Source organism: Schizosaccharomyces octosporus (assembly GCF_000150505.1).
Source record: "Schizosaccharomyces octosporus yFS286 unplaced genomic scaffold supercont6.2, whole genome shotgun sequence".
Classification (NCBI taxonomy): domain Eukaryota; kingdom Fungi; phylum Ascomycota; class Schizosaccharomycetes; order Schizosaccharomycetales; family Schizosaccharomycetaceae; genus Schizosaccharomyces; species Schizosaccharomyces octosporus.
In genome coordinates this window covers 1,555,226-1,577,097 of record NW_013185620.1, presented here as the reverse complement: position 1 = coordinate 1,577,097, position 21,872 = coordinate 1,555,226, and the positions used below count along the sequence as shown (strand labels likewise).

Here is a 21,872-nt window from a genome sequence, read left to right as displayed (position 1 = left end):
GTATCTTTACCGCACTATAACGCGGTCCTCACAATACCCACTATGGTTGGAATAGTACTAATGCGCGCACATCCTTTCTTCCAAGCACCAAACGACTAGAATTTGAGTAAATTACAGAATGTCTGCAGGGGCCCCTCAAATTCCAATTATTGGTAAGTTTAAGTTTAAAGGATAGCTTCTAATGAATGTGATGTAGTTCTGAAAGAAGGCACTAATGATTCTCAGGGTCGTGGTCAACTTCTCTCGAACATCAATGCTTGTGTCGCTGTCCAAGATACCATTCGGACGACACTTGGACCTTTAGGAGCTGACAAGCTGATGGTGAGTGATAGAGGTGAAGTAGTTATTTCGAACGATGGCGCTACCATCATGAAGCTCCTCGATATTGTTCATCCTGCTGCAAAGACGCTCGTGGATGTTGCTCGTGCTCAGGACGCCGAGGTTGGTGATGGTACTACATCCGTAGTTGTTTTTGCTGGTGAATTATTACGGGAAGCTCGTAATTTTGTCGAAGACGGTGTTAGCTCGCATTCAATTATTCGCGGCTATCGTAAAGCTGCTCAATTGGCAGTAAATAAAATCAAAGAATTGGCTATTCATTTAGATTTGTCAGATGAAGCGTATGTATACGATGAACTTCGTCAGGTGAAGGATGGCTTTTTCATAAGAGCTTGAATTTTGCTTTTGTTCTGTTACCTCTTGTCAGTACTAACCATTATTGATTAGAAAATTACGCGATTTATTGATGAAGTGTGCTGCTACTGCCATGAGTTCCAAATTAATTCGTTCTAATTCATCTTTCTTTACGAACATGGTTGTAGATGCAGTTCTTACTTTAGACAGAGAGGATTTAAATGAAGATTTGATTGGTATTAAGAAGGTTCCAGGTGGATCTATGGAAGACTCTCAATTGGTGAATGGTGTTGCTTTTAAAAAGACTTTCTCATACGCAGGTTTCGAGCAACAGCCTAAGTACTTTAAAGACCCTAAAATCCTCTGCTTAGATGTCGAGTTAGAGTTGAAGGCTGAAAAGGATAATGCCGAAGTTCGTGTCGACAAAGTTCAAGAATACCAGAATATTGTAGATGCTGAATGGCGCATCATCTTTTCAAAATTAGAGGCTATTGTGGCCACCGGTGCTAAGGTTGTTTTGTCTAGACTACCAATTGGAGATTTGGCTACCCAATACTTTGCCGACCGTGATATCTTTTGTGCTGGTAGAGTTGCTAACGATGATTTGAATCGCGTTATTCAAGCTGTTGGTGGTTCCATTCAATCAACATGCTCGAATATTGAAGAGCGTCATCTCGGAACCTGCAGCACTTTTGAAGAGCGCCAGGTTGGTGGTGAACGTTTCAACTTGTTTGAAGGCTGTCCTAGGTCGAAATCTTGCACCCTTATCCTTCGTGGTGGTGCTGATCAATTTATTGCAGAAGTTGAACGCTCTTTACATGATGCTATTATGATTGTCAAGCATGCTTTGAAAAATAACCTCGTTGTTGCCGGTGGTGGTGCTTGTGAAATGGAACTCTCTAGATATCTTCGGGATTATTCTCTAACCATTTCTGGCAAACAACAAAACTTTATTGGCGCTTTCGCTCGTTCTTTAGAAGTCGTTCCTCGTCAACTCTGTGACAATGCCGGGTTTGATTCAACTGATATTTTGAACAAACTTCGAATGATGCATGCTAAAGGTGACAAATGGGCCGGTGTCGATATGGCAAGTGAAGGTGTTGCTAACAATTTTGAAAAGTTTGTGTGGGAGCCAAGTTCTGTCAAATCTAATGCTATCATGTCAGCAACGGAAGCAGCTACTTTGGTTCTTTCTGTCGACGAAACTATAATGAATGAACCTTCGAAACAACCTCAGGGTCCTCCTCGAGGTGGTGGTATGCCTCCTGGTGCTGCACAAAGAATTATGCGTGGTAGAGGTCGTGGTATGCCTCGTTGATATGCTATGTTGATGATTGTTTAAAAGAGAAGGCCGGGAAAAATTAGAATTGGTTACTTTTTATACACCTCTTATTAAAGTATAAAATTAAGTTTAAAGATTTAGTAAGGAGTAATTGATGTTTTTTGCATAGGAGAAGCATTTTCCGCATATATCTTGTCGTTTTCGTTAAGTAAAAAAGAAAAGCTAATATGTAGACTTCTTTTTGTTGAACTTGTTTGTATTGTCGTGTTTTATAATGATGGGAGTATAATCAAAGTGATGATATGTTTAAAGCGTTCCACTGTAAAAACTCATGAAGTGGGCCTATCTAACATATATATATTTGTTTATAGGTAATTTTCTTCTTTTTATTTCTTATATTACATTTCGAAAGCTTTTTGGTTATGCACACTCTCCGTAGCTGGTTTCGTCCTTAACTCAACATCCGTGCTCTATTCCAAGTAATTAGAGCGCGACCTCGCATAACTTTTAAGGATTTGAAATTTAGGGTACTTTCGAGTTGATTAACGCTTAAGTAATAGTGTTGAATGTCTTGTTATAAAATAAAAGACTAGCATTGGATGGACAGGAATCTCGAAGACGCGAAGACGTTGGACGAGCCAAATCTTCATAGGTTAGCAATTGCTCTTCTAAAGAACGACTATTGGAGTCTTTATTTAACTCCAGAACAAAAACGAAAATATGTAAATATAGTTAATGATGTACAGTTATGGAATCGTTTCATAAACGTGAAAAATTGGGATTTACTATGTGACGAAAAAGACACAGGAGGCACTGAAGAAGATGATGAATTAGACATGACAACCCTTTTCCGGTGTCGGTGTATGCTATATGATGCCCAAATTCATGGTGATTTATACGTTACGGGAAACGCTCAAGGTCTTTCTACCCAAGTAACCAAAGGGGAGGATGGGAATCTGCCTCGCTCAAGTGAGAGGAACGAGCATTCCAGTCAAGAAAATATATCTGAGAGAGAAGAACTGAAAAAGAAGACTTCATCTCGAGAGGTTAATGAGAATGACTATGACGAACCAGACAGCGGTGATGATCAGCCAAACAGTGATGAAAAGCAGGAAGTAAATGGTACTTCATCCCATTCTTTTCTAGATTTGGAGTCCATTGACATTGATGATATGGGTAAGCAACCCTCTGGATGCCTTTCGTTTAATTAACCACTTAAAAATAGATGTTTCAGGATCAAGCACTATTGAAGCTAGCAAGGTCCTTAGTAATGTCGCCTATAATTACGTTTATTATACCCTTGAAGATGATTTTCTGTATCTAGAAGAAGTTGAGAAGCTAAACAATAGCGAACCCTCTTCACCTACAAAGGCTTCAGTTCCCCAAAGTGCTTCTGATGCTTCGTTGACTGAAAATTTTTCTGTATGTATTTAACTATTGCTATTGCTCGCGGTAGTATTAGTGTTTTCAGTTATCTAATTTAAATATAGCAACTACATTCCAAGTTTGGACCGTTTACTGCGAACTTCAAGGTTCGTTTCGTTACTTGTGTTAGACAACGACCGCTAATTTCTTGAACAGAACCTTTTAAACTTTATAGAAAACAACCGGAATGCTGTGGGAGCATCTGATTCTGAAATAAAACACTTGTTGGCAGATGTTCGAAAAAGCAGATCAAAATGGGTATTCGATATAAATTTTGGGTAATAACTATTTATTAACGCTCTAGGCAAATGAACAAAGAATAGGTCAGGAAGAATTATATGAAGCAGCTGAGAAAGTCATTATGGATCTTCGTTCGTACACGAAGCATTCCATGCCTTTTTTGACCAAAGTCAGCAAACGTGATGCACCTGACTATTACAATGGTAAATTCATAGTTTTTGTTGTTCTGTTAGTTATTAACATGACTTTTTAGTTATAAAAGAGCCTATGGATTTGGGAACGATGCTTCGGAAATTAAAAGCGCTGCAGTATAACAGTAAAAAAGATATAGTTCATGATTTAATGCTTATTTGGTCTAACTGCCTAACATACAATTCTCATCCGGTATGATTATTTGTACATTATACGTTCTAATTGAAACAGGAACACCCACTGCGTGTACATGCTTTAATGATGAAAAAGAAGTCGCAAGAGCTTGTCAATATCATTCCGGATATTTCTATACAGTCTAGAAAAGATTACGATGAAACTTTGATGGAAGCGGATCTTGAAAGTGATGAAGGTACGTATTGTTATCTTTCTTATGTTGACCATTTAGAAGAGTCAAGTGAAAAAACGTCTAAACATACTACATCGAAGAAAACATCATCAAGAGGTGGACAGAGCAAGCGGTCTGTGGAAGTACATACGGACGTTCCTAATAGTCCAGACGAAGGCGAAAAACAAGGGCGAAAAGAAGATGACCAACAAAATAAGGAAGAAGGTTTACAACCGCAGCCTTCATCTGAAATTGCCGAAATACATGAAGAGAAGCAACCTGCTGGAGAAGAAATTTCTAATCAAGGACAAAGTGCTGCGGAGGATAAAATAGACTCCGACGTTGCGCATGAATTTTGGAAGAAAAATTCAAAGACTGGACGTATGGAAAGTATTTTGCGTAACAGAAATATGCTAAGAAATATGGCTTATGTCGAAAGTTCTTCTTCATCTCATCGAACTCCCAGAATTATGGCTTCTTTTATGAACAGAGAAAAAGCTTATGAAAAATTTTCCGCATGTTCTGAAAACTTAGGGGAATTGTTGGGTACTGATGCAAATCCTAATTACGACTATATGTTCGAATACGATGTAACTTCGGGTATACCAATTCACGAATTTACAGAGGATAATTTTGAACCACAAGAAGATGAAATTTACAATAACTATCAGCTTTGGGAGATGAATTCACGTTCCCCCGGGATTTCTTCTTCGATGTACAGAAATATATCGAAAATGCAGCAGATAAGAAAGCTCTGCAATAAAATCCAGACAGTCAAGCAAATGCAACTTCCTCAGCCGGTATGAATTCTTATTTTCAGAAACTTTATTAACACCTCAGTTTTACTCTGATTATTATCGAAGTAATATTCCCTTTACAAACGAAGAATCGATTTTATTAGATATTCCACAAAATTATGAAGAAGTATCCGATTTTCAACCAATTGCTCATGGAGTTTTAAAGAAACTTTGTTCAGTAATTCTTTTTCACGCTGGGTTTGATTGTACGTGCATATTTAATATACACTATTAACCGATTAGCTTTCCATTCTGAGGCTCTGAACGCATTGACAGATGTAGCAGCAGATTATATGAAGAATGCCGGCGCTTTGATGGAGAAATATGTTTCGAACAAGCAAAATGATTCCAAAGAAGTAAGTAGCAATGTTGTTAAAATGTAAACTTCGTATTAACAATTTAAAGGAAATAATCAGTCAAACCCTTCAAGAACTAGGTGTCTCGGGTCCTGAGACGCTGGTTTCTTACGTTTTTGATGATATTAAACGCTATGGGGTTAAGCTAGATGAAGTCCATCAGAGGCTGCATAGACATCTTGTAGAGCTTCTACGGCCAGCTCTTACAACTACGAATGACGAAGATGCAATTTTTGGGCAGGATAGCGATTCATTTATTACGGGTGGATTTTCATATGATACGGGCGATGATTTCTTTGGATTACGGGAGCTAGGTTTGGAGAAAGAACTCGGATTGGACTCATTGTCTGTACCATTACATTTGTTGCAAAGTAGGCTGAGACTGAACATGAGCCAGCAACCAGAATCGTACGTGAATTTTGTTGAAGGAATTATGTTTATTAATGCTTACATTTTAGAACGGCCGAAAATACAAAAGAATACCCTCTTCCTCCCAGGTATCCGCCAATTACTAGAGAAAGCGTAAAGGACGAAGTAAATCTTATTCAGGAATTTTTGACTGCAAGGATGGACGAATTTGGTTTAGATGAATTAATAGAAGATGAAGATATTCGGCCTCGAAATAAGCCTCCACGGCCCCGATTACCTCCTAACGGAAAGATTACAACAGGAAGAAAGCGTATTGCATCTTCTGTGTTTTTGAATCAGTCTTTACGCAAGAAGAGATGTATAAAAGGTGCTGAAGGTTCTTCTCAATTCAGCGAGATACCTTCTGCGACGCAAGAAGAGAAAACATGAAGTTATTTATTTTCATTTAAAAGTTTGAGATGTTTAATATTTTCTATGTATATTCAAATTGTATTAACGACTTGATGTCCAAATACTGTAATGAACGTAAAAATGAACTATAAACTATGAAGCGATCATCATTTCAATTAAGTAGTAATTGAAGATCTGCATTATTGTTGAGAAACATCCAGTTCTGAGCTCGAATGAGAAAGAGCTTCATTCGATAAACTCTTCTAGTACTTTAGACGAAAGTATAGCTGAATATATATTTTTAGTAGCTAAACAGCTTTCAAATTTTAATAAATCCTATATGTCGTTCTATTAATTTTCTTGTAAGGACTTCTATATCACCATACGTTGGGTGCCCCCATTTTGCATACATTTGGGCTAACCAAAGTAAGAAACATTATAATGGCAAAACGCGATCGTTCAGACACAGGTCAAGGTGGTGTTCCAGTAAAAAAGGTATTTTCATAATCATAACTCTTATTAACCTTTATAAAGCTCAAGTTTAAACGTACGGGCATTGAGAAAAATGAAAGTGGAATTTTGATTACAGTACCTCGTGGTAAAGAGAGACAAGCATCCAACGAAATTATAAATGTCTTCTCTCAAGTATGTCTATAAACTTCTTTATTTTTGCGATGTTAACAAAGTTAATAGCACGTTGCTACCCTTTGGCCTGAAACAGTAGGATCTGAGGAGACGGACAATGAGGAAGGTGATTTGGAAGATGCCATTTCACGCGAATTAGAAGGAATGAAAGAGAAAAAGAAAAGCAAAAAGGAACTATTAACTCCTATCTTGATTGACATACAATGTGGTATGGCATTACAATTATGTGATGATCAGTTTGTAACCATTGAATTATAGTGGTTTTCATTAAAACAAGATCTCCTGTGGACCCTGTAAAACTGGTGGAACACACATGCAAAGAAGGGAGGACAAAAAAGATGACTCGTTTCACCCAAAGATTAACGCCCATAGTTAAGACTACTGGGGCCTCCATTGAAGACTTGGAAAACTTGGCTTCTGAGGTATTAAAACCACATTTTCACGAGGGACAACATAATCTGAAGGTAAGCTGCTCATTCTAGCCTTACGTTTCTAACTTGTTGATATAGTTTGCCGTCCAAGCTACTATTCGAAATCACTCAGTCATAAAGAAGGACGACATTTATAGGTCTATCGCAAAATGCGTCGGACATGATCATAAAGTTGACCTAAAAAATTATGATCTTCTCGTCGTAGTTCAGGTGTTTAAGGTACGTATTCATTCACTTGCATCCATTTCAAAGTCTCTATTAACCCGATTAGAATATCATTGGAATGAGCGTCGTAAAAGACTATGAGCAGCTACGTAGATTTAATTTAAACGAGCTTTATCAGCCAGAAAGTTTGGAATCCAACGAGAAGACGAAAGCTTCAGAAAAGGAAATTGCAAAGGATGAGAACAATCTGACTGAGGAAATAGGAACAACCTCAGATATTCCAGACAAGCAAGAGTCAACCTCCGATGCTTAGATACAAGGACTCAATGGACGTCTGTTGGATTGTAAAAAACAAAAAGGGTTTTATCTGGAATGAGGTTTCATTTAATTAAACAATAAGTTTGTCAGATTTTATGAGAATAGAGGGAAATTTACATAGAATACAATTCTTATTTGAACATCGTCAGCCTTCATAATACCCCACTAGAAAAGAAGCAATCGCAAATTAACAGTATAAATTTCATTAATCTTGCGGTGTATGTCATAATACTATTGGAGAATCGGAGAAATTAGCTTCTGCTTGTATGCGAAAAGACAATAAAACTGTATGCCTCGCACCAAAACTTTTTAAGGAAGAATCATCCGAAAAGAACGCAGGATACATAAAAAAGATTATTCAAAAAGGAAAGGGTTTTAAAGTGAAGTTTTGCAAGCGGATAGCGGATAGACAGCACATATACAAGAGAAGAGTTACATGAACATGTAAATCAATGAGTGAAAGTTCTGGTGGAAAAGTTAAGCTGAGAAACAAAAGTAAGAAAAGAAGTCAATCAATTTTAAGAATCAGATGGGGATTCTTTGAAAGCGCTTGTAAGCGCAACAAATTTTTCTGCAAATGGGCGACAAAGTAGGGATTTATCTGCGTTTTCTGACATGCAAGCAAATAAATCAGACCGAGTGTTTTCAATTTCTTTCCAGGTTTCATTGGTTATGGATTGATGAGCAGCAGATTCTTTCTCCAATCTTTCACGAAAAGCAGTGAACTCGTTCTTCAGGAGGTTTGAGTTTAACGATCCTTCGTTTTGCTTTTCAAGTTGGTTGTTTTGCCTCCATTCTTCATCTTCAAGAACATCAATGACCTTCTTTTGACGGTCCTGAAGTTTTTTTAATTCGGATTGTACGCGTTTTTGGATATAAGCTTCCATGTCCATCCATCTACTTGTGTCTGTTTCCGGAGACTCCTTGAGATGGCGCACCAAGCCTTCCGAAAACTCTGTAGGTGCGTGTAGAACAAATTCTTGCCGAGATGGTTTATTACCCATGGTAAATCCTTCACTTTTCTGTCAACTGTGTAATTGAACGGGAGAGGGGGAAATGGTAGGTTCTCATTTGTCTCTTCGCATACGAAACGCAAAGGGTAACAGTGTTACTTATTGGTGTTAATAATACAAGCATTGAGAATGAAAAATAATGAAGAAAAGATGTATTTATTCTTTTTGTTAAGTATTTTATTCCAAAAAAAATGATATTCCTCGAATTCCTGGTTTGCAAAGGCCAGGACAGATGTTATTGTTTCCTGACGAAACCTGGCCGGCAAGGAACACTTGTAGGACCTAAGAGTGAGTTGAGAACATTATGAACTACAAACAATAAGCTATTTAAATTCAATGTATCTCGAAAAGAGTGAAATAGTTACTAATTCATCCATCCAGAGAAATTTCGCAAGGAAGAGACTTTTATGCTTTGTTAACCGAGTCGCTTAATTTGGCTTATATTTTGTATCGCAAATGTAGTAAAATAGGACTTGCCTAAGTGAAGTAGAGAATTCGAAAAATGGAAACATAAGGATGAATCAATTCATTTCCTTTTTTTACTTAATCCATTCTTTCTATTATCCAAGAAACATTTGTTCGAATTGGAAGAAACAATCGCGCAACGTTGAACTTGATGTTACTATACTAACAGGTGTTAAGCACGAGGGCATTATTACTAAAGTAATAGGAAAACCAAAATTTTTTATTAAAACTTATTTGAAAATCTATTAGAATTCCAGATATGTCTTTTACGATCAATGTATTTCAGGCTGTACGTTCTTCAGTTTACTCGTTTTATTAGTTGCCATCAAGCAAAATACTGCTTTCATATGAAAGCTTTTTGGTAATTATTTATACATTATACATGGAAAGTTAAGAAATAAAATTTTTCGTGTATTGATTAGTTTCGATGAACTTCGACTTGATTTTTGCAATATATGTCTTACCGCTCCTTCCGAATACTACTAGTTACACTAAGTTTGAAATTGTTGTTATTATGCTTGATTAGAGGGTAAAAATTTTAGTAGTAATTTATCATTGGAAAAGAAAGAAGAAGAAAAAGGAAACTCACCGCACTGTAAACCGAAGGCGAATGTTACGAGCCTTGAAAGTTCGCAGCTCCAAGTTCCTGAATATTTCCGTTTAACCCTTTTAACTCAAGATAGCATTTAAGGAATACGGACCAGAATAGAAGGCAGATATCGCCCTCAAATAAAGGTCTTTTGAATTATTGATCAAAACGAATTCGCAGAGTCTGTGGATTTTACTCTTTAGCATCGTTGCATTTAAGCTGCTTCCAATGCTCTTTCCTATAAAACTTCCTAAATCTTGTTGTCTTTCCCTCTTAAAACCTCGAGTCACTGCTTCCCTTTTTCGTTTACCCATTGCCCGATTCCATTCGCGGCTTCTTCCTCCCAGACAGCTTGATAGTGAACTGGATAGTATCCAAAAGAAAGGTTGTAGTTATCATGATCTTGTTGAAAACCGTGGAGAATGGTTTCCTCGAAATGCTTCTAAGAACCAACTACTCATGAATTGTACGGAATTTGATTTTCAAGGAAACGTGAGGGTAATATGTGGCGATTTTAAAAAAATGGATCTTTGCAAGCAGAATGGTTTACTCCCTCGTGATTTACGAAAGCTAAACACTAGTATCAATTCTATTGTTCCAGTAATCCTTGTACGAGAGGGGTCAATTTTAGTTAATCTCTTGCACATTCGAGCCTTAATAAAGGCAGACTCAGTATTATTATTTGATGTCTTTGGATCTCATCACTCCCATTCTCAATCACAATTTATATATGAATTACAGGGACGATTGAAACAAAGCGCCAGTGATTTCGGGTTTCTTCCCTATGAAATGATGGCTTTGGAAACAATATTAATAAGTGTTGTAAACACTCTAGACTCTGAATTACAAGTCTTACAAAACCTTGTTTCAGATCTTTTGGCTGACTTTGAGCTCGATATTAATCAAGATCGGCTTCGAACCCTTCTAATATTTTCAAGACGTCTCTCTGGATTTCTTAAAAAGACTACTTTAATCCGTGACGTGCTAGATGAGCTGTTAGAACAGGACCAGGATTTAGCAGGCATGTACTTAACAGAACGCCTTCAGACTGGCAAGACTAGAGATCATGATAAACATGATGAAATAGAGCTATTGCTTGAAACCTACTACAAGCAAGTAGACGAAATCGTACAGCAGACAGATAATTTAGTGGGCAATATCCGAAGTACAGAAGAAATCTGTAATATTATGTTGGATGCAAACAGAAATTCCCTTATGTTGTTAGGGCTAAAACTGTCTGCGGTCACGCTGGGATTAGGCTTTGGCGCCATAATTGCTGGCATTTATGGAATGAACTTGCCAAATGGCTTTGAAGAATCTCCTGTTGCATTTTATTCCACTGTTGGACTGATCTTTTCAATGGCGGCGGTCTTGAGTGCCGTTGGGATATTGAAAATTAGAAGTTTGAAGAGAATCCAAATGGCTTTCGATAGTCGACCACTATCTTCTTTCACCATTGAGCCAGGGAAGTTACGGCCACCCTATCTGTAATCCTACGAATATCTTATGAGTCTTTCATTAGATGTACTGCTAATTCACACTCTTATACATGTGATGCATTCTTTTATTTTTTGTGTGTTTTAACACTTATAATCTCGGTTTTGGAGTTGCCTATATACCCAGTTTTAGTGAATTTTTGGTATATTTTCCACTTGCATATTGGTACACTAGAAATAATTAAATGAAACGTGCTAACACACATTCTTTTCATTCTCTGAAGACGAAATTAAACCGTAAACTTTGTAGCTGAAATAATTGTAGAAAAAGAAAAGAAAAGAAAATACAACAGTATCGTCTCGTAGTTTCGAAAATTTCGCTACATTATAAATACAATCTGTTGAAAGGACACATGATGGGAAACGAACAAGAAAGGACTACTCTATAAAGTACTAGATATCATAAACCACATACATAGTTTTGTTTTGTTGAATAATTCATTTTATTTTCATGAGCCAGAACGAAACAACCAAGATAGAAATTAACAAGACACAGTTAATTAACAATCTAGGACGGAAATCCGAGTATAATCTTGCTAAAACCATTATATACCGGAGACCAAAACGGGAAAAGAAGGGAGACATAATTTCGGTCATAGAAAGGAAATTTTTTATTTTTTTCTTCTAGTAAAAAATAAAAAGGAAAACCAAGAAACCATACACCAAAAGGAAAATAAGTTGAATACAGACGAACGAGCATTTATTTCAAATATTCCAGCCCAACGGTCTCCATTCACCATATCTTCAAGTGCACCATAAAAAAATTAACTTTTTATTGAATTTAAATAGCATCAACATCAAATTCAAAGTCAAGATCGTCTTCTCCTTCAACACCAAAGTCGGTCTCGTTGATCTTGGCAGTTTCGGGCAACTCACCTTGGTTCTTGAGGGTACGAGCTTCATCGGCGGTGTACTTCAAGATCACATCGCCCTTTTCGTCTTGGAATTCACGAAGGGACAACAAAATAATGTCACCTTGATTGATCCAAACCTTCTTCCTCAACTTACCACGAATGTGACCTAAACGCTTGACACCGTCAAAACAAGCTGCCTCAATACGGCCGTTACCAAGCATTCTGGTAACTTGAGCGTAAATTTGACCTTCTTCAGCATAGGTCAATTCACGCTTTTCATTCTCGTTCTCGTTTTTTCCACGACGGCGGTTCTTACCACCCTTTCCTTTGTTCTTGGGCATTCTGGTTCTGGGTTCGTTTCAGATGCCAAAAAATTTCGAAAAGTGTCTTCATCATCTTGATTTTGATATACACATTTAATTTATTTATTTAACTTTTGTATTTCTATTTTAAAATAAAAGTTTAATTTTTTCTACCTTTTCTGTATTTTGGTCTCTTTTTTCTATCTGAATTTCATTCAGTCCTGTCCTGTCCTCTCCCCATTGTAAAGTATTTAGAGGAGAGCAGAGACTCTGTACAAATGCCTCCAAGACTGTATCATCCTCAACCGACACACGCCATCCCTAGTCCCAATATGCGAACAGGTAGTCGGTATGAACCTCAACCAGGATTCCCTGCTGGAGTCTCCATGTCCTCTCCATACGAAAATCCCAATTTGGCCGCTGGCGGAGGCATGCCTTCGACAACGTCCTATTTACCAAATTCAGCTACTGCCCAAATGGGATTTCAGCTAGGCAGAAATGCTGTCAACGCTGGTCATGAGTATATGGAACAGAACTTTGGAAGGTGGCTTTCCACCACTCAACTTCATCACTACTTTTCTGTAACCAATTCTTATGTTGTAGCAAAGCTATTGTTGATTATTTTCCCTTGGCGCCGTAGGTCCTGGGCTCGTAAGCTGAAACGATCAGAAATGAATGGTAGCGCTGAAGGATACTGCGCTCCAGGAGAAGACTTAAATTCCCCAGACATGTATATTCCTTTAATGGCCTTTGTCACACATCTTCTTCTGATCTGTGCTCTTGCAGGCATGCAGGATAAGTTTCAGCCTGAGCTCTTGGGATTACGTGCTAGCAAAGCCTGCGGCGTTGTCTTATTTGAATTTCTAGCTACTCGTCTCGGTTGTTATTTGTTAAATATCTCAAACCAAAGTCAGGTCTTAGATCTCTTAGCCTTTAGCGGTTACAAGTTTATCGGTCTCATCTTAACCTCCCTCAGTAGATTAGCCGGTATGCCCTGGTTTACTAGATTCACATTTCTTTATACTTACTTGGCCACCGCTTTTTTTCTTCTGCGCTCTTTGAAGTATGCAGTGCTCCCCGAGTCTACAATGGCCATCAATGCAACCATAACTTCTCATCAACGGAGTCGACGCATATACTTTCTTTTCTTCATTGCTGCTTCCCAGATTCTTTTCATGTATATTTTATTATGAGGCTCCTATTTCCTTTTAATTCTCCGCTATCAATGTGAATTTCTTTGGTGAATAAATTGAATGGTTCCTGTTTTCGGTTTATATCGATCTTTGCTGTTTCATTTTTATTCCATGTACTTTCTCTAGCCGTAAATAAAAACCTTTTTATAATTTGCTGGTTGGAGCGGACTAGCTGACGATTCTCGACATGCTCCGTTAATGGTTCTCAATTTTTTACGTTTTTATTAATATTTTACATAAAACACGCAAAACGAGCGTGATGATATGGACTCATGCAAGCAATCAGTTCCTCATAAGTAGGATAAGAGTGTTAGATGAAATACGTACCCAAACTTGATGGATCAATGGAAGTCTAATACCAGTTAATTTCCTTCATTTGAAAGCTACGATGTGCCAGAGCACACCTTTGAATATTATTTTGTACGCCATTTCTTATACGATGTGATTTTAATCACGAGCTTCTGTAGTATAGTTTTTACGGTTTACCTCTTCTCTACGATGCACTTGAACAAGGCATAAAATAAACGTAATGATATTTTTTTCATGTAAAGGAGCCATGAATACAAAATCTACACAATATTTGTATTGCGAGTTTACATAGTAAGTGACATAATGGCGTTCACGACGTCGCTCTGAAAAAGTTAGTAAATAGTAAAAAGTAAAAGCACAGAGTCAGAAGTGTAAAAGAATGGAAGCCTATGGTTTGAAAATACCTATTTCATTATATTCGGCATTTCATTCTTTATCAACTGAATCACTGTATCGATACTTACGTTGTTTTCTTTCAAAGCTTGAACAGCCTTGGCGCGGTTGACGTTGGCTTGAGCCATGACCAATTCGACGTCCTTGGCGTCAACACCACTGTCATCAACAGGCTCTTCAGCTTCTTCGATTTTAGCGGGTTCTTCCTTAGCGGGAGCGGCCTCTTCAGTAGCAGCAGCGCCCTCACCAGCTTCACCATTCTTCTTTTGGGCTTCACTGAAGGCACGGGCTTGAGCAGCCATGTCTTCAACGGTGACCTTACCGAGGACAACGAAAGCATTGTTGCTGCTCTTGTAAACGATGGGGTCGTTAACAATCAATAAAACGTTCTTGGGACGGCGCATGGCAACACGGGTGATGCCTTCGACACGCTTAAGACCCAACTTTTGGACCAACTTTTGAGCCTTTTCGGCATGGACGACGGTGGTAGAACCCTCGGGAAGTTGAGAGACTTGTTCAACGGGTTGAGATTCGACAGACATTTTATTTCTGTTTATAATTTACTTCTCGGTGTTGGAAAAGTTCGAGTGTCAAGCTGCCAATTTTGGTGTTGACCTGTCTCGAACATATGTGACTGCCTTTTCCTGATCCTTTCTCGTCTTTCATCAAAATAGTACACCTGCATGGTAATTTAAGAGGCTGTTTCATCAGATTCTTTCTAAAAGCTCTAATCATTTGACTTTGAAAGCCGTAATTGCTAGTGGGGTTGCATCTAAGGGTTTGGCATCGGCAACATAAAAACATTCCTGCTTGACAAAAGCTTATACCCTCAATCAGTGATTAAGTTCAGTACATTCAATTATTTATAATTGAGTTATTCTTTAATATACTGAATATATATCCATAGCTTCTCTCCTCTCCTATTTGGGCAGGTACTCCATTCTATATCTTTACTTACACTAAACGAGAAAGATTCCACACTTTCTTAAGTAGACAACTTCCTCTTTTTTATAATGAATAATCCTTTCTCTTTGGTACCAGGCGGAAATGGTGCCTCTGGTGAGCTATCGCCAGAGGAAAAATCAATGCTGCTCCAATCTAAAATCGTCACATTTGTACAAGAAAGCTGTGTTTTTAAAAGTATCGCTGCTGGTGGTATGGGTTTTGGTTTGGGTGGTATTTTTGGTCTTTTCATGTCCTCTCTTGACATGCAAAGTATGGACCCCCAAATTTACGAAAAGAAATTTCGTGAACAGTTTCGAATTCAGTTGAGAGAAATGGGTACCCGCTCTTACTCATCTGCAAAAAGTTTTGGTGTCCTTGGTCTCATATTTGCTGGTTCCGAATGCTGCATCGAAGCTTTCCGTGCTAAAACTGACATTTACAACCCAACCATTGCTGGATTTTTCACTGGTGGTGTCTTAGCTAGAAAGGCTGGTCCGAAAGCTATGGTGTTAGGTGGTGCTGGTTTCAGTGCCTTTTCCTATGCAATTGAAAAATGGATGATGAATTGGTACGATTGATATTGTCTGTACAGAATCGTAAACACCCACTTTCTTTGTTTCAAGCTTAATTCCGTTCTTACCTTATATCACTTTTATTTTTGTTGCACTTTTGGTTATTCATGTTTTGTCTCCAATTCTTCTTTAATGCCGCTTACTTTTTTGTTTTCTGTCAACACTGCATATCCTTTTACAGATCTTTACGGAAAAGTTCTACCATGATAACGCTTCTCGTGTGAAGTTCATTAAAAATTTTATATATAATCTAAGCGTTTCATAATTAATCATAGTATGAATAAATAATCATCTCTAAATAAGTACGTCTGTTTTGCAAAAATTTAATCATAGTCAATTATTTGGATTTCTTTCGGGTTCCCGGTGGTGCTGCTGCAGCATGAGGAAACCTATTAGCAATTAGATCCTTAGAATTGCTGGCAGTAGTTGTTATTCCTGAGGCCGACGTAGTTGTCGATATCGTGGTGGCTGTCGGAACTGAAGGCAGTGCTCCTGCTAAAGCCAATTTAGTTGCCCGTATTGGTTCCCGGTAATTATTTTGATGAGAAAGCTGTACTGTACGTAGCCGTTCCAGTAAATCAGACCAGTAAGGATCATCTCTTCGTGTTCTGCTGATGCGTTCATTTGGTAATAAAACACTACTCTTCGTCACGGTAGTACATTGGAGTCGGTCCCGCAAAGTTCTAAAGGCAGAAGACTGGGGTAACAGCATTAGAATTCCGTACAGGGCTTTATGAAGGTAAGGATACTTTTCAGGTTCCAAAAGTTGCAAACGCATGTCTTAATGGTTAGTTAACTTGATTCAATTTATACACGTACATGTAAAAACCGGTGACTCTATAAGTTGCACCAACTTGTCTAACTGAATCAACATGTCGACATTAAATTCAATCTCAGCGCTGTTTTTATTAGAAATTTTCTTTATAATTATTTAAAAGAAACTTACAATACAGTTAAGAGGTTTGCTGCATGCTCGTAGTTTTGAGACAAAAGACATAAAGCAAAGACTGCAACAGAGTTATGACACCATGCACGATAAAGGGTTGTGAAGATGTTCTGTAGCTATTATCGTTAGAAAGTTTCAAAAAAAAGATAAACTTACTTTAAGAGAGCTTTGCTTAAGCTTTTTCCGAAGATCAAACAATTCGGGAGCTGTAAATAAATTATTACTCAAAACCTCAACCATCGTGCTTGCTAATTCCAAGTTCTATATGATTAGTATCATAACAGATAAAACAACTTACCTCTTCTACTTCCAAAATACTAGCAAATGCAGTATAAACCCGTTCTCCTTCAATATGATTGCATAGTTGACGAATAATGAGATTACCACGAGAATTCATAAATTTCCTGTCTTCAGAAAACATTTGTAATAGATACTTTAAGAAAGGAACCAAATTTTCACTTTTATGAGAGATGGCGATATAAGCTAGAAGTTCCAAAATTCGAGAAACAACCAAGTCACTGGGATCTGATAACTGCAACAAGAACGTTTGAAATATTGTATCATGCATACAAATAAGTTTTCCACCTGCCCTCCTTTGCAATAGTAAAACCCATTCAAGAGAACATAGACGAGTTTCTTCGTTATCATTAGAAAGAAGTTTCTGTAAAACTTCTATCAATGTATGGAAATCAACGCTTAGGCTTTTATCATTTTGACTGGTATCAAGTTCAGAAATTTCAATATCCATCACTTTACTTACTAAGATGACCAGGTTTTGACTGAGTTCTTTGGCGATTTGACGGATATTTTCTCCTTTAGACATTAAAGGCAAAAGATTTTCTAATATCTTTGAAATTAAGAAGAGAACGTCCTTTGGTGAAATATATATAAACTCGTAAAGCCATTTCAATGCCTTTTCTTGTATAAGAGGTACAGGCGAACCCAAATGATTGACAATTATTTCTAAAATTTTTTTGCAATCAATTTGTATATGAGCTTCCAAGATAAAGGAGCCGTCTTTCAGCGAACCTTCCACGTATTCTGAAATTTCCTGCATTTCCGAATCAGATGTAACTCGACGAATCATCAAATTAAAAAAATCAGGTTCACTTTCTTCATCACGTTGAAGGATATGGTACTTGACTTTGGCTATTCTCTGAATTTCTCTCAGAAAATCGTATAAACAATTACTCGTAACAATTCGAATACTCTCATTAGGATCACTCAAGTAGTTCATAAGCCCATCCAGAAGATAAGGTAAGTACGAAATGAATTCAAGATCTGGAATGCTGTCTAACAGTCGAATCCAGGAAACTAAGAACATTCTCGTATTCGGGTTTATTACGTACAACCTTTCTGAAAGCAAAGGAACGAGCTTAGCAAGTGAAAATGTTTGCATTTGAGAGGATTCGCAAGATAAAACTGGAACATCCTGCATAGATGAGGTAGCTGTTTTGTCTTTAAAATTATCCAAGTTTTCCACACTCGACATGTATGTTGAAGCTTGTTGAATGACGATGTCTTTAACCAATCTATCCAACAATTCGGCCCCGTTTTTAACAGTGATTTCCGTATCAGCAAATAACTTGCATAATACATCGAACATAAGATTAAAAAAGCGAAACACTTCTCCTTTAGCTACTTTGCCAATATTATACATGCTTTCGCATGCATAGTAACGGATCTTGGAATCGGAATCGTTAAAGCAGTATAGTACTGGCATTATAATTGACTCCATATATCTGTCAATTTTCTAAAATTGATATTAGGATCATATATTGAAACCAAGGAAGTATAGACTTACCGGACCTAGAGCGATAGCAACGGCTGCTAGACCAATAAGTCCGCCAAAGACAGCATTAGATCCTTTCGTAGGTGAATAAATGAAATTGTCTGCTAGCTCATTGATTACATCCTGCACCTTGTCTGTTTCATCTTTTTCCAAGTACTGTCGAACAACACTATTAAGCACATACTGTTAATTTTAAACTGTTCTTTTATGTAATATTCATAAGAAATGAAATAAACCATTTTATAAGGATCATAACTTACCGTTCCAACTCGTATGCAGTAGATTTCCGTTTATCGTATAATTTATGAGTCAAACCATGAGCAATTAAGTTGTCTAGACATTATTAGCCCAACTGTTTTACTTTTGCAATGCAATTACCCATTGGAAATCATTAGACCTCACCTAGTGATAGGATAAGTGACAGTATGGTTGGTAGTAGGATCTTTGAGTAACCGAGATAATTGTATGACGGTCCTTAAATAAATTGTAATTGTTTTAGTTGAAAAAAGAAAGAAAAATTAATATCTAACTATTTGGCTGCCGAAGAGCGCCAATGACTATTAATGAAGGTTTGATCGAATCATTCAACGATAACGCTCCTACTTTCTAGTAAATCAAAATACTTAGTATACTTAATCTAGTTATTTCTACATTACACAATGTTCTGATAGAGATCCAAGCATTCAATGCAGAACTTGTTTTCACTGAAGATATGAATATTGCATTTTTAGTAAATAACCCTAATTCCCAAAATAAAGTTGATCTAGTTCGACAAGCTAGATTACAACTCATTTACGCGAGATTTGGATTCTTTCAGCTTAAGCAATTTCTCAAGGATTTCTTTTACTGGGATGACTTCACCCTTGCTTTGCTTCTTAGGATCATCCCGGTTACGAACATTCACACTTTCAGATTTTTCTTCTTCAGCACCGACAACAAAAATAAAGTTGTATTGAGAAAGTTGTGCAGTACGAACCTTCTTGGGTAAAGTGTTATCCGACAAGTCAACGTCGGAGTAAAGACCAGCGCCGACTAAAGCACGGTTAACTTTATCGGCATAGGCGTAAGCAGAAGCAGAAACTGGAACGATGCAAACCTGACGAGGAGACAACCAGAATGGCCACTTACCAGCAAAATGCTCGGTAAGAATAGCCATCATACGCTCGACACTGCCAAGAATAGCACGATGAATCATGACGGGACGAACGTAGCTGTTGTTATTACCAGATTCCTTAGCTTCTTCCGCATTTACAGGAGCATGGAATTCAAGCTTGAATTGTTCAGGGAGTTGGAAATCGAGCTGAATAGTGGCACATTGATGTTGACGCTTCAAGGCATCAAAGACAGTGATATCAATCTTGGGGCCATAGAAAGCACCATCACCAGCATTCAATTCCCAGTGATAGCCAGAAGAATCTAAAGCAGCCTTTAATTGAGCTTCGGCACGGTCCCAAGTAGCAACATCACCAAGGAATTTCTCTTCTGGTCTAGTAGACAATTCCAAGTGGAAAGTAAAGCCGAAAGTACCGTAAACATGTTGCAAAAAGTCAAAACATCCTTCGATTTCACTCTTGACTTGATCAGGTCTACAGAAGATATGAGCATCATCTTGTTGGAAACGACGCACACGGGTGAGACCACTAAGGGCACCAGAGAACTCGTTTCTATGCAAAACACCGAAGTCAGCAACACGCCAAGGAAGGTCACGATAACTACGATCACGGTTCTTGTAAATTACACAATGACCAGGACAATTCATAGGTTTCAAAGCAAACTTCTCCTTCTCAACATCAAAAGAGAACATGTTTTCGGAATAGTTGTTCCAATGGCCAGAAGTCTTCCAAAGGTTAACGTTGAACATGTTGGGAGTAATGACTTCTTGATAATTGCGTTGAGCATATTGTTCACGCATCCAATTTTGTAAAGTATTGTAAATACGAGTACCATGAGGCAAGAAAAAGCAGCTTCCGGGAGAAATCTCGTTGAAAAAGAAAAGCTCTTGATCACGACCGATCTTACGGTGGTCCCGCTTTGCAGCTTCTTGCAAAAAGGCTTTATACTCTTGCATTTGCTTGTTGTCTGGGAAACTAACGCCATAAACACGTTGAAGAGAGTCATTTTTAGCATCACCCAAAAAGTAAGAAGAAGAGTTCTTCATGACAGAGAAAGATTTGACACGGCCGGTATGGGGGACGTGAGGACCAGTACACAAGTCAATAAGAGGACCACAGCGGTAGACAGTAGTACTGGTACCATCAGGAATCTTGTTTTGAATAATTTGTTGCTTGTATTTGTTATGGCTGAACATTTCAAGAAGGCGTTCCTTAGAAAGGACCAAACGTTCGAAGGGCTGCTTTTGCTTGATAGCTTGTTTAGCCAAGGTTTCTAAACCTTTGTAATCTTCGGAAGTGACGACGCGTTCATTTTCGATAGCCATTTCATAGAAGAAACCATCGTCGGTAGGAGGACCAACGCACAAGTGGCAGCCGTAGAAAAGCTCAGAAGCTTCACCGAGGACGTGAGCACTAGAATGCCAAAATACTCGCTTTCCTTCAGGATCTTCAAAATCTAAAAGTTTTAAGGAGCAGGAAAATTCAAAAGGACGAGTCATATCCCATAACTTATCGTCAACCTTAGCAATGACGGTACGCTCGGCAAGACCCTTGGAAATCGAAGTAGCGACTTCAAGAGGAGTAGTTTCCCAGCTGGTGGCTTTTATAACCTTTCCATCAGGAAGGGTAACATCAATCTCTTCTCTGGGCTTTTGGGCAATCTCCTCTTCAATTTCTTTTTTGTACTTTTCAAAAAGATTGATACGGTGCTGAATGTAAGGGATTTCCAAAGAGACCTGTTCAAGGCCCTTTTGAACTTGATGAACAGCTGCACTCATTCTCTAAAATTTCGAACAAACTAACTGAATTCAAACGTAGAAACGATGACAGATATAACTTTTGGATTGATGAATAAATCAGAGAGACGGTTTCGAGATCTGTTTTTTCTATTCAATGACTAGAATCAGGGTTAACTCTTCGGTTCCAGGACATCTTCAAGATACTAAACGTAAACCGATTTTTCTATTCGGCCAGCGTACATGCATATAGAAAGTCGCATTTTACGAAGAGATTGTTAACTTTGAAATACAGGAAGAACTCTTAAATCCATCTGCATTCACAACATCGTACAATTTCACTTTCACACTATGCACAGACTGTACCGCGGATCCTGTTTTAAACGCAAAAAACCAGTTTGTTCACAATCCACTTTTCATTTCTTTGTTTCCATATTACTTACCTTATTATATATTGCTTTGTAATTCAGACAAGCAATTTGCTCTCCCCGATTTACAACAAGCGATATTTGCTCCTGATAAACTTGTTTGGTGTCTATACAGAAAGTTCAATGTGAATACTGATG

At 37.8% G+C, this 21,872-nt stretch overlaps 11 protein-coding genes across 11 annotated transcripts; 6 read left to right on the top strand and 5 right to left on the bottom strand.

Moving 5' to 3' along the window:
• The first annotated feature begins 4 nt into the window (after positions 1 to 4).
• Positions 5 to 2,103, top strand: SOCG_00132 (chaperonin-containing T-complex eta subunit Cct7). The gene is made up of 3 exons (XM_013162552.1): positions 5 to 152; positions 197 to 620; positions 727 to 2,103. The coding sequence occupies exons 1-3, from the start codon at positions 119 to 121 to the stop codon at positions 1,949 to 1,951; spliced, it is 1,683 nt and encodes a 560-aa protein (XP_013018006.1). The 5' UTR covers positions 5 to 118; the 3' UTR covers positions 1,952 to 2,103.
• A 90-nt stretch (positions 2,104 to 2,193) lies between these two features.
• SOCG_00131 (SAGA complex bromodomain subunit Spt7) lies at positions 2,194 to 6,143 on the top strand. The gene is made up of 12 exons (XM_013162551.1): positions 2,194 to 3,091; positions 3,141 to 3,337; positions 3,406 to 3,447; positions 3,497 to 3,598; positions 3,645 to 3,783; positions 3,834 to 3,964; positions 4,004 to 4,142; positions 4,179 to 4,918; positions 4,959 to 5,121; positions 5,159 to 5,271; positions 5,321 to 5,679; positions 5,730 to 6,143. Exons 1-12 carry the CDS (start codon positions 2,515 to 2,517, stop codon positions 6,067 to 6,069), a joined length of 3,042 nt encoding a protein of 1,013 aa, XP_013018005.1. The 5' UTR covers positions 2,194 to 2,514; the 3' UTR covers positions 6,070 to 6,143.
• A 275-nt stretch (positions 6,144 to 6,418) lies between these two features.
• Positions 6,419 to 7,740, top strand: SOCG_00130 (tRNA acetyltransferase). The gene is made up of 6 exons (XM_013162550.1): positions 6,419 to 6,525; positions 6,565 to 6,675; positions 6,724 to 6,883; positions 6,934 to 7,139; positions 7,185 to 7,325; positions 7,378 to 7,740. Exons 1-6 carry the CDS (start codon positions 6,472 to 6,474, stop codon positions 7,582 to 7,584), a joined length of 879 nt encoding a protein of 292 aa, XP_013018004.1. The 5' UTR covers positions 6,419 to 6,471; the 3' UTR covers positions 7,585 to 7,740.
• SOCG_00129 (DUF1690 family protein) lies at positions 7,653 to 8,665 on the bottom strand. The gene has a single exon (XM_013162549.1). It carries the CDS (start codon positions 8,591 to 8,593, stop codon positions 8,108 to 8,110), a length of 486 nt encoding a protein of 161 aa, XP_013018003.1. The 5' UTR covers positions 8,594 to 8,665; the 3' UTR covers positions 7,653 to 8,107.
• Positions 8,666 to 9,522: 857 nt separating this feature from the next.
• SOCG_00128 (magnesium ion transporter Mrs2) lies at positions 9,523 to 11,323 on the top strand. Its single transcript, XM_013162548.1, has one exon. It carries the CDS (start codon positions 9,885 to 9,887, stop codon positions 11,145 to 11,147), a length of 1,263 nt encoding a protein of 420 aa, XP_013018002.1. The 5' UTR covers positions 9,523 to 9,884; the 3' UTR covers positions 11,148 to 11,323.
• Positions 11,324 to 11,571: 248 nt separating this feature from the next.
• Positions 11,572 to 12,394, bottom strand: SOCG_00127 (translation initiation factor eIF1A). Its single transcript, XM_013162547.1, has one exon. The coding sequence runs from the start codon at positions 12,345 to 12,347 to the stop codon at positions 11,934 to 11,936; it is 414 nt and encodes a 137-aa protein (XP_013018001.1). The 5' UTR covers positions 12,348 to 12,394; the 3' UTR covers positions 11,572 to 11,933.
• A 120-nt stretch (positions 12,395 to 12,514) lies between these two features.
• Positions 12,515 to 14,073, top strand: SOCG_00126 (COPII-coated vesicle component Hrf1). The gene has a single exon (XM_013162546.1). It carries the CDS (start codon positions 12,587 to 12,589, stop codon positions 13,499 to 13,501), a length of 915 nt encoding a protein of 304 aa, XP_013018000.1. The 5' UTR covers positions 12,515 to 12,586; the 3' UTR covers positions 13,502 to 14,073.
• Positions 13,918 to 15,313, bottom strand: SOCG_00125 (nascent polypeptide-associated complex alpha subunit Egd2). Its single transcript, XM_013162545.1, has 2 exons — positions 14,275 to 15,313; positions 13,918 to 14,133 (listed from the first exon to the last, which is right to left on the bottom strand). Exons 1-2 carry the CDS (start codon positions 14,743 to 14,745, stop codon positions 14,095 to 14,097), a joined length of 510 nt encoding a protein of 169 aa, XP_013017999.1. The 5' UTR covers positions 14,746 to 15,313; the 3' UTR covers positions 13,918 to 14,094.
• Positions 14,819 to 15,976, top strand: SOCG_00124 (TIM22 inner membrane protein import complex subunit Tim22). The gene has a single exon (XM_013162544.1). It carries the CDS (start codon positions 15,217 to 15,219, stop codon positions 15,724 to 15,726), a length of 510 nt encoding a protein of 169 aa, XP_013017998.1. The 5' UTR covers positions 14,819 to 15,216; the 3' UTR covers positions 15,727 to 15,976.
• Positions 15,923 to 18,994, bottom strand: SOCG_00123 (vacuolar protein). Its single transcript, XM_013162543.1, has 8 exons — positions 18,837 to 18,994; positions 18,719 to 18,791; positions 18,471 to 18,627; positions 16,965 to 18,419; positions 16,823 to 16,927; positions 16,667 to 16,782; positions 16,540 to 16,619; positions 15,923 to 16,500 (listed from the first exon to the last, which is right to left on the bottom strand). Exons 1-8 carry the CDS (start codon positions 18,838 to 18,840, stop codon positions 16,058 to 16,060), a joined length of 2,433 nt encoding a protein of 810 aa, XP_013017997.1. The 5' UTR covers positions 18,841 to 18,994; the 3' UTR covers positions 15,923 to 16,057.
• SOCG_00122 (cytoplasmic threonine-tRNA ligase Trs1) lies at positions 18,936 to 21,871 on the bottom strand. The gene is made up of 2 exons (XM_013162542.1): positions 21,750 to 21,871; positions 18,936 to 21,467 (listed from the first exon to the last, which is right to left on the bottom strand). Exon 2 carries the CDS (start codon positions 21,346 to 21,348, stop codon positions 19,240 to 19,242), a length of 2,109 nt encoding a protein of 702 aa, XP_013017996.1. The 5' UTR covers positions 21,349 to 21,467; positions 21,750 to 21,871; the 3' UTR covers positions 18,936 to 19,239.
• Position 21,872: the final 1 nt, after the last annotated feature.